Here is a 10,922-nt window from a genome sequence, read left to right as displayed (position 1 = left end):
TTCATAGGAAGCCATTCCATCTAAAAAAATCAAGTTAAAATTAAATTTATTCAATAGAAAATGGACAATCGTCTCTCTTGCACAAGAAGCTTAATGAGAATAAAATAGATTGACTTGGCCATGATGCTATAACTAAACTAATTTACTCTTAGAATCAACAGTAATAAACCAGTGGAAAAACCATTCAAAGAAAGGTTAAATTTTTTGTAAAAATATCTACTAACAAAATATAAATATAAGTGAACCTCTCCCAAACACTTCATGAAACTAATTTACTTGTTGAAATGAATCCATGATCAATAATATAAAACAAAAAATATTACACATATATCATGGTCCCTGCTTGTAAAGACCAAGTTTTCATAACATTGCCACATAGACCTTATTATATAAAAAGTGTAATATCGAAAGAAAAAGTCACCTCCAAAATAATACATAAACTAGTAAATAACTAAATTCATTCCATGATCAATAATAGTATACATAATTTTGACCTACACATCAAAATAAGCAAGCTACTATATAATACCTCCACAATACAAGGTGTTGACCAAACTATCGAACAAATTATGCGATCACATTACTACTGCATAATGGTCAATTACATCAAGGAAGTTAATCTACTCATCACATATATATATATATATATATATATATATATAGAGAGAGAGAGAGAGAGAGAGAGAGAGAGAGAGAGAGATGCATTTATATATACATTTATCTATAATATAAATATAAATACATACATCCATATAATATAAATATTAATTATGTATGTATTTGTTTTTCATGGTAAGTGAGATGCATTAAATTATCTCTAATATTCATAACCTTATCATATTTTCTAGACCATAATAACTCTATGGAAATGTGCTTTAGCCTATTAGTACCCAATTGGGTTATTTTAAAAGTTAAAACCCGACTAGGTTATGGCTTGGTAAGAGCCTAGGGAAATTACCCAAAGGCTTGGGAGCTTGTTTTCCCTCCGTTTTCATTCCTTTGGATGTTTTTTCATCTTCTAAGTTGAATTCTCATCTTTAATTATTTTTACTAGTGCCTTGACAATCCTCACAAACATATGCCCACTTTATTTTTAATAACCTTTGATACACTTAACTAGATTGAAATAAGTTACATATTATTGTTCTACACTTGATTCTAGACACTTTAAAAGAAAAAATTTCAATCATTTTAATGCAAGTTATGTCCAATGCACAAACAAGTACCTATCATCCTACCAAAGGACTTTGCAAAATACTAAATTATAACTATATCTTTCGTGTAGCACACAAAAACAACTATGTTATATTTTTATCTATCATCCTACCAAAGGACTTTGCAAAATACTAAATTATAACTATATCTTTTGTGCAACACATAGAAATAGCTATGTTATATTTTTCCTAAAAAAAAATAGTAACAATTTTTCATAGGTGTGGGGTTCGACCCACTTAATCTTATCCATTATATAATTTAAAAAAAAATGTAGTTTAGAATCTACATTCATAGTACTACAATTCTTTTTACACATCTTGTCATTTTGATTGGATGACTATCAAATGTCTCATCCAAGTTCAGGTTTACCTTATTTTAGAAAAAAGGTTTCCATTTATACCCCCCTTTTTGTATGATAAACATGGTATGTACAGGTAGATGTACGTAGTAGCTTCTCATAGGTAGCCTAGCCCATAAGTGGTCAACAAGGTTACATGTAGAGGTTTTAAACAAGTGATAACCAATTAATAAACATGGGATAGTAAAACTTAATGCAAGGTTTGAGATCTAACATCTAGATGATAGTTGTGTATCTCGGTGGAGCCAGTGTGAGGGCGTGTGTCCAAACCCTAGCCATTTGTCTCCATAAGTTGGTGTGAGGGAATGGTATGGGACCTCTTGAGGGAGTTGATTTACTATACCCACTATATACAACTAGGGCTAGTACAAGCTAGGTAATTAAACTCTACTAGAGAGTTCAAGCTACATAGTTATCCTACAAAGTGTTTAGAGTAGTGACCTAATGTACTACATTGCATTCATGATTGTATGTGTACTTTTTTCATAAACTATTTGGCATGTATAAGCCTTGGATGTTTATGTCTTTTGTGACTATAGTCAAGTCATTATCTCCATGAGCACAACAGGGTGGGCCTACAAGTTCAACGTGGTTGGGAGGTATTGCTACCTAAACCACTGTTGGGGATCGAAGATAAGGGATGACTATCTTCCAATTGCAGGATCCTTGCCTTGACCTTCTCTCTTCTCTCATCCTCTTGATTACTATATTTTTTATTTCACTTATATTCTCAGTGTAGATTCCTTATTATTTTTCATAGAATGTGTATCGGTTATGTTAGACGATATAGTTGATTTAATTGATGCATTTTATGTTAAGTTGTGATTGAGTGCTAACCTCCTTAATATGTGTGTATTCAATACTCCTTGGTATGGAGATTTTATTTTCTCTTTTACTGTTCTACTTTTTCCCCATGACTTGTTATTCCTTTTATAGTACAATGAAGCATTTCATTGTATGATAGAGACATAATTTAATCACACTTAGTTAGAGCTTTCATCATATTAGTGTTTTATTGCACCAAATTATCACACTTGGGAGAAAGTTTCATCGTACGATACTAATTAGAATTCATTTTTTATTGGACAGTGAATACTTCTAGACAATTTTGGAAATTGTGTGGGTTGTTTCGAATACCCAGTTCCCAATTCAGAAGATACCAGATATCAATTGCATTTGGGGTGGTTAGAAGTAATTTCATGTTTATGTGTGCATTTAAAATTGGAAAATGAACATGCATGGTTATCCACATAGGCATTGTTCTTTGGGCTTTAAAATGAACACCAAATGAAATGCTAATTTTGTAATCCTAATGGGCCTTGCATGTTAATTAGTAAGGTGGAAATTGAAATGTATGGAAGCAAGCTTGGGAATCTTTGGTTTGTTGTTTATCTTCCACTTGTAGTAGATTTTTGATCTATGCATGATGTATATATTCTTTTATCTTTATTTAAATAAAAATAAATGTTAGTTAATATTTAATCCTTGTTTCCAATGATTCCCATGGAAGGAATTACAAAAAGGGGAAAGCCATTGTAAGTTTTAATGTATGCAAAAGTTTAAAAGTGTGTGACTTGATCAAGGCTCATAAATTCAAGTATAAGTCTTCGAACAAAGTTTTCCATAAAGCCCCAATCTCATGGCTCCCAAAAAATACAATACATATGATTCAAAAAACTACTCAATGGTATTAGAGTAGAGGAACACAAGCTGAGCATAGAGAGAAATGAGGGTTCATAAAGGTTTTCATTCATAAACAAGGTTCAAGATCTAATGAAGAGAAGACTTGCCACTGTTGCATTTAATTTGCATTCAAATCTATAAAAGAGACCACAAAGTCTTTTAAAACCCCATAAGCTCTTTCATAACAAGATTGAACCATAAAATCCTAGCAAAGAAACGATGACCAAGCAAACAAAAGAAAGTGGTAGAGAAAAATAAAATTGCATGTTCGAAGTTAGGGTATGCCCTAAATCCATCATGAGGAATATGTTTCTTTTGTCTAATGAATTTTTTATTAAAAATTCTAAAATTTATTCCTCTTAGCATGTGAGGTTTTTTTAAGGCCTTCAAATGACATTAATAAATATATTTGTCAACGTTCATGGGAGGTTTGTCCAAATTTCGATGACCATGAGACAATCATTTATAAAAAATGAAGAACATTTAACAATACATCTAATTGTGTATATTTCCTCAAAAAGTTTCATCGAAGTTTGTAATCAAATGAATTAGTGAATTAATGATAAGTTAGAAAAAACCAATGATATTAAATTGTAGAAGGATTTTTTGGAAGGTATGAGACTATTTTGTTAAGTACTATCTAAACAACAATACCTAAATTTAATTTAGATTTAGATAATTATATATAGATATTTATTAAGAACAAATTTTTAATAACCTTTATTTTCTTTAAATATATACTAGCTTAAATTTATTATTATTATTTTATATTTTATCAAGATTCAATGCTAAAATCCTGTTTCCTTTACATTCAAACCATAACATATAAGAATCTGATAATTTGTATTGCTTTTGTTATTTTTTATTCATAATAATTATAAGATAAAAAATAATTTAAACTGATCAAGAATGAATGAAGCCTATGTATGCGATGATATCAGCAATAAATAAGTTCTTCAGGATGATGGGAACTGAAAGGGAATAATTGGAGAGTATAAGTACACCAGTACAGATTAAAGATAAAAGTTTTAACACATCTTTTAGAATGTCTGGTTCCCATATGAAGTTTGATAATAAATAAATTAAAAAGGGAAAGAAAGAATTTTAATCTTTTGGATCTTGAACAAATTAAAAAAATATTTCAAAAAATAAGCTCACTTTACCATCAGCTTTATGATAAGATTTGTTCAAAAAGAATACGATTGGAAAAAAAATGACAAGCTCATCAAATCTGTTGTCCTTAAATAATAGGTCAGAGATTGCACGCTAAAGATTTTCTCACATTGTATGAAGTGCTTTGGCTATAAAATCAAAGAACCTTTACAATAACTAAACCTGATGGAGATATAGCACCCAAATCCTAAAGCGCACTTTCTGGAAGATTTTTTACAGCTTGGAAAAGTGGCAATCATTCTCATAAAGACTCGCATATATGAAAACAAATATGGTGGGGCAGTTTTAAACATCAATATATGTGATCAAGTCGCACCATAAAATAAAGATAGCTCAGGAAGGAGACATAATGAGTGATTGATTGATATCAAACGCTTAACTGGTCAGGTCATGAAATGATAATCTGTATGGGAATTCCACCAAAGGAACAACACACTATTGTGTGTCTTTTGTCATCTAATATATATTAATCATGGGCACAGCTGTGTGATGTCTTGTATGTCAGCATCTTGGTACTCATCCTTCTAATTTCTGCCTTTCCAAGATGAGTCAGCCGTGCAAAAGATTAAACATTCACGTTTATAAAACAATTAAAAAAAAAGTTACCAGCTGGATCGAACTATAAAAGTTAATTACCAGCTGGATCGAACTATAAAAGTTAATTAGCGATTATGAGTTGGATTGGACTATATTAAGGAAATAAACATTTAAAGGCATGGATCACTTATTCTACGATGCATTCAATCACTCAAGTAAACAGACTTCTTAGTGCTGTTCACAGAAGATATTGCCCAAAAGTGAGTCTGTTCTCTGTCAACTCCAGTAATCTTCACAATGTAAATCTGTGTAGATGACTTGATTGACAATTGATGATGTTTACTTGGAGCACTGATAAGAGATTTTGAGATAACTGGCTTAGGAGTATTGTATTATTTCCGTAGCATGGCATCTTCATTTCACGAAGTAAAATGCAAGTATGTGGACTATTTACCCCATAGATTTTATGATGGTAAAACATGAATCAGCTACTATATCCTACTCTTTGGGTAACAATCCACTGAAAGATGATGAGAACAACAAGGTGCATGCTGTAGTAATACTGAAGATCAGTGTATAGTCCAATGTAACCATTGCTACTAGACCTGATACATCGTATGCCGTGAATTTGTTTAAGGTTTGCTGTTTATTCAGATATCAGAATGTACTATTGATCATAATTAGTTGATTAATAATCAGAATATATTGTTTTTATTTTCAATTAATTAATAATTATGAACAAATGTGTAGCATACTGTCTAAATAAATGTTACCACAAAAGAATTGGATAAACAGAGAAGTAGATGTAAATGAGCAAACAATTTTGGCATTTGGTATGTATCTCATATCATAGTCTTTTCATTGGTTGGCTATATTGATATTGGACAAGCAGAGAAGTAGATGTAAATGAGCAAACAATTTTGGCATTTGGTATGTATCTGATATCATGGTCTTTTCATTGGTTGGGTATATTGATAGTGTCTCTTTGTAAATATTAGGTGTATTGGGATCAATGCATTGGTCGTTTATATAAAGCCCACCATAAACAATTGATTTGTTAATTATGGCAAATCAATTGTTTAAGCTGTATGCATGCATTATAAATACGAGAAACATCTAGATGACTTAAAAGTATTTCCAGTTATGTATTGTATTTAATATATGTAGCGATCTCTTGACCTTCGAAGACACTAGTCTTCTTGGGATCTATAACAGAAGAAAAATATATTGAAGAAGTCTTGGGTGCATGTAAATCAGTTTGGTTGCTTGCAGAGAATTATACGATTTGAAGCAAAACAAAAAATAAAGACGACTATTAATTATTGAGACAACAGTTTTGCAATTTCAGGGATGAAAAAATTGCGTTTATGGAATTCTACTTACAAAAATGAAATGTAAGAGTTCAGATTTGATAAGTTTTAAGACTTAGATACCACAAAGAATACGGGTAAATCAATGTCCTGTGGAGACATATTCTTCAGTCCTTCAAGGAAAGAAGATGATTACTCACACAGACCGCTACAAATGTTTATATTGTCCTAAAAATACTTGAACCAAACGTAAAAGTCATACGATATGCAATATCAGAAAATTATAGGCATAATTGTCAAGAACTTTCTTCATTCGTACTAATACCTTGACTGTAATTGATTGTCACAAAGAACATTAGGACATCATAAATAAAAGTCATCTTCGAAAACAAATGCATTGTCATAGTTTGGGGATGGAAATACAAACTCAAAGAACATTAGCACATCATTAAAAAAGCCGTCCTCAAAAACAAATGCATTGTCATAGTCTGGGGAGGGAAATCCAAACTCCAAGAACATTGGCTCATCATAAATAAAAGTCTTCTTCAAAAACAAATGCATTGTCATAGTTTGGCGAGGAAAATCCAAAACCAGAGAGTAAAGGTGATAATGTATCAGTTGAAGAACAAGCGTAATGTGAGCTCTTGTCTTCCCCAGCAGGGCTTTGAATAAAATCATTAAGGTTTGACTCGTCCTGGGGAAGAAATGACTCACTTGTCAAAATGGAGGCATCCTGATCCGGGTAACTTGCAGTTGAATCATGCAGCTCCACATTAACATTCAACTTTTGCTTAGTTCTCTCGCGAGCCCTTTCCCTGGCCTTGGCTCTCCGTTCAACTCTTTCTCTCTCATTCTCTTTGTTCTTCCTGCACGGTTCTGAACGAGACACTCGTCGCTGCAACTTGCGTTCTTCAGGAGAATGTTCATTGTAGTTATGATTAAAAGAAGAAGAAGATGATGATTGCATGTTTTCTTCCGATTTGAAGAGTTTGGACGGTGAAAGATGATCCATGGCAGGCTGGGCCTGTTGCAGAAGCCACTCTACTGACTTGTTTGGATGGTTGAAGCCAAGTCTGTCATGGATGTCATACAGTTTTATGGCCGTTTCAGAGGTCAATCTTATTCTTCGATCTCTAGGCCCTCTGCAAGTCTGCACCTTACTATATCTCTCCTCGTTAGTCAATGAACCCATTGCATCCAAATTGTTTTTTGGGTTTGTCTTTTTCAAATCTGTTTTCAAATGCGGCAAATATTAGGCTCTTCATTCAGATAACAGTGGGTGCACCGTGGAACTACTCTAACTTGACTCTATTTAAACATCAAACAGTTCAACAGTAAACTAAAACATGAAAATGAAAATAAATTTTTAGGATTTCAGAAAAAACTTAAGATTGATGTTCTGCAAATCAATTTGCAACAGATATAACAAATAAATGACTGTTTCCTTTTTCAGAAACAAAGCAGATATACCAAATAAATGGCTGTTTCTTTTTCCCTGAAACAATATAAGCTTAAAAAATTGAAAAATATTAGGCTGTTTATTCAGATAACAGTTCATGCAAAGAACATTAAAAACAAGATAAATGTTTAAAACCACAAAACAAATTTATTTTTCACTAATAAAATGACAAATCTTAAGACTCTTAATTCAGATAGCTGTTTATGCAACTGTTTAAACTTCTCTCTATTTAAACACTAAGCAGCTAACAATTTAAAAAAATAAAATGAGACAAATTTTTAAAACTACAGGAAACAAATTATCTTATTTAAAACCACAGAAGACAAATTTGATTTTGATGATCTACAATTCAATACACCCAAAGTATTTTCAAATAACAAAGCAGATACATGAAAGAAAACAACTTTCTTATAGGCGACAAACTTTAAGCAAGTGCTTTAACTTTGCCCTACATAAACATCAAACAATTTAATGACAAAATTCACTCATTTTCTATGGAGTTATTGAACTAGCTATTTTAATATATAGTTTATGACTCCGATCACATTTGCTAAAAAAAATTAAAAAATTCACAAAATAGTAATGAAACTAATATTTAAAACCACAGAAACAAACTCAGTTTTAATGGTCTGCAACTCAAAATACAACACAGTAATAAGAAAGCAGATAAATCTTTAGAGTTGTGTAATCTATAAACGCTCAAATACGAACAGAGAGAAACTATTTTGGAGTCGACGGTTTCGGTTTTTACCTCGACATTTACCTGCACAGATTAAGATAAATTTTCCTGGTAGGTGATGATTTAAGTAATGTTTATAAGCGTGAAATGTCCAGATTTGTAAGGAGTTCGCCTAATACTAAAATGTTGAAAGTTTTGTTCACAATCAATCTCAAATTGTACAGTATTTAAAAAACAAAAACCCCTCTACAAACTTTATGCCACAGAAATTATTCATTATATACACAACAAAAATACCAATTCCATGGAAATTAAATTTACCTGTCAAACCATCAACTTCACAGCCCTGAAACAGGAATGTGTGATGCTAGTAAATAAGGTAGAAGGATCAGAACGATCCAGCCATTAATACCGATAAGATTAATGAAAATGTAGGCCGAGATGGATTCCGTTTCTTGGGGTCTGGCGATCCAGCTCACTCGAATTTTCAACGGATGATGCAAACCAGTCTTCGGCTGCACCTGAAAGAAGAAAGTTACCAATTTCGCTCTGTTTAAGAATACAAAACAGTTACCCTAAATATTGAAAAAATTAATGTACTGTCAGAGCCGGCCAAGAGGCGTACAATTTCAATGAAATTATAACGTCTTGGGATCTGGGAGCCCGATATTTCTCGAGCTCCATCTCCGAGTGTCCTCGCACGCGGGTTTGAAAAAAATGAATCTGCCCAAATCCCTCAATTCGTACCAGTTGGCGATATTTAAAATGTGTTAGGGCTTTAAATCTGTTGTGCCTTGATTGGTAACCATACTGGAAACGTATCGTGAGGGGATTTGAAACCAATAAACAAAAACTGGCAGCTTCAATGCAGCCCTTTCTGTGCATCTTGATGTCGGGATTCAATGCCCTTCTGGTAGGAGAGGGCATTGGACAGTTGCCTGGAACCGTCCTTTCCATTTTATTCAGCGAATGAATAGCTGGGTATTCCACCGCTGGTTGTCTGGTCAAATACAAATGATCTAACATTATTTTAGAAGCCGTATTCATTTTCTTCAAGAAAGCAATGGCGGGAATTTAAGCCGCTGGGTATTTGGTTAAATACAGCAGCCCGCCTGAACAGTAGTGAATACCGACCTGCAATATATCGAGGTCTAATGAATTTGTAAATTTAATGATATCAAATGGGCATAGCTTACTTTGTAAATTTGTAGAGTCTAAATCAGATTTTGATTTTTTTTATTGGTATAATGAGTCAAATAGCTTAGCTACTTTAAAAATATGTATTTATTTTTAGTACAAATGAACCTTTTTTAAAGAGTCTTCAAGTGTCTTAAATTAGTCATTTCAAAGTGTCAATTGAGGCACTGGCTAAATAGCTTAAAATTTGCACCAACAAGTGCCCATGTAAATGCCATACCATTCCCATCATGCCATGCTTGTACTGCGCTTCCCATCAAATTTGACACTATGATGTGACTAGCCCTTGTTTAATTAATAGTTTAAAGATTATTTTTATTGCTAGTCATCTTTAAAACAATATTGAATGTCCTACCATGCGTAAATTAATTTACTTCTTAGATATCAACATTTTAACTTATTATTACAAAATTCTAATGATTTAAATGTAGAAATTACTAGCTTATTTATATTTATTCAGAGAATATCTATATTAAATACGCCGATCAATATCTTATTTTAATATAGGCCATTCGGAAAGATATCAATCGACATATTTAATATAGATATTATCTGAATAAATATAAATAAGCTAGTAGCAACCACACACATGATATACATGTACGATAACTTTTATATATATAAAAGATTTATGACAATATTTTGGTCATCACTAAATACAAATACATATTAAAAAAAATGTATATTAAACAAAATTTATCTTTTGTCATTTTTTGGACATTGGTAAAAAGAAATACATATGAATACATATTTTCTTTTATGAATTGTTTGATACAAAAAAATTTGGAATAGTCATATAATTGGTATCATATCAATTATAAACCATAACAAATTTAATACGTCAAACCATGTAGTGTATTGATACAATTTAGGAGTTCATAAATGTTTCAAATAACTGTTATTTAAAAGTTTGTGATATTACAAGTGACAATCATCAATCTAAACCATTACACAAAGCTTGGAGTTTAAGGCAAACTAATTTTTCAATTCAAAATAGTTGAAAAAGTTATACAAACCAGTAGCATGTAAATTATAGAGAATAACAAAACATAGGTCAAACCTTGTAGTTTATATCAGAATTGAAGAGTTTATAAACTGTTCAAATAACTCTTATTTAAAATTTTTGTGCTAACAAAGTGGAATTACATAAAGAGCACCTCATTGTAATGGTGCAAATACATTACATATTCTTTAGTGATTAGAATAGTATTACGACCTTTATTATGCAAGTGATCACGATATACTTCTTCCATAAAACTTGTGAAGGCAAAAACCTTTGTATATGTCTCCTTAACCTTGTGTGCAACATCT

The 10,922-nt window shown here is 31.8% G+C and overlaps 1 protein-coding gene across 2 annotated transcripts; it reads right to left on the bottom strand.

The window, feature by feature from the left end:
• Nucleotides 1-6,639: 6,639 nt before the first annotated feature.
• Nucleotides 6,640-9,630, bottom strand: LOC149539949 (uncharacterized). Of its 2 annotated transcripts, none has more exons than XM_089801164.1 (3): nt 9,040-9,630; nt 8,736-8,935; nt 6,640-7,506 (listed from the first exon to the last, which is right to left on the bottom strand). In XM_089801164.1, exon 3 carries the CDS (start codon nt 7,466-7,468, stop codon nt 6,803-6,805), a length of 666 nt encoding a protein of 221 aa, XP_089657290.1. In that variant the 5' UTR covers nt 7,469-7,506; nt 8,736-8,935; nt 9,040-9,630; the 3' UTR covers nt 6,640-6,802. The 2 variants fall into 2 exon arrangements, with proteins under 2 accessions (XP_089657290.1, XP_089657291.1); XM_089801165.1 differs by having other exon boundaries at nt 8,736-8,929; nt 9,040-9,555.
• Nucleotides 9,631-10,922: the final 1,292 nt, after the last annotated feature.

The sequence above is a fragment of the Cupressus sempervirens genome, chromosome 9, assembly GCF_028749045.1.
Source record: "Cupressus sempervirens isolate cs-2001-9-10 chromosome 9, ASM2874904v1, whole genome shotgun sequence".
Classification (NCBI taxonomy): domain Eukaryota; kingdom Viridiplantae; phylum Streptophyta; class Pinopsida; order Cupressales; family Cupressaceae; genus Cupressus; species Cupressus sempervirens.
Note: the sequence above shows the minus strand (reverse complement) of the source record. Positions and strands in the feature narration are given on the sequence as shown.

Bases quoted from the DNA above. Each gene is read 5' to 3' on its own strand.
- LOC149539949 (XM_089801164.1), bottom strand. From the start codon at position 7,468: ATGGGTTCATTGACTAACGAGGAGAGATATAGTAAGGTGCAGACTTGC.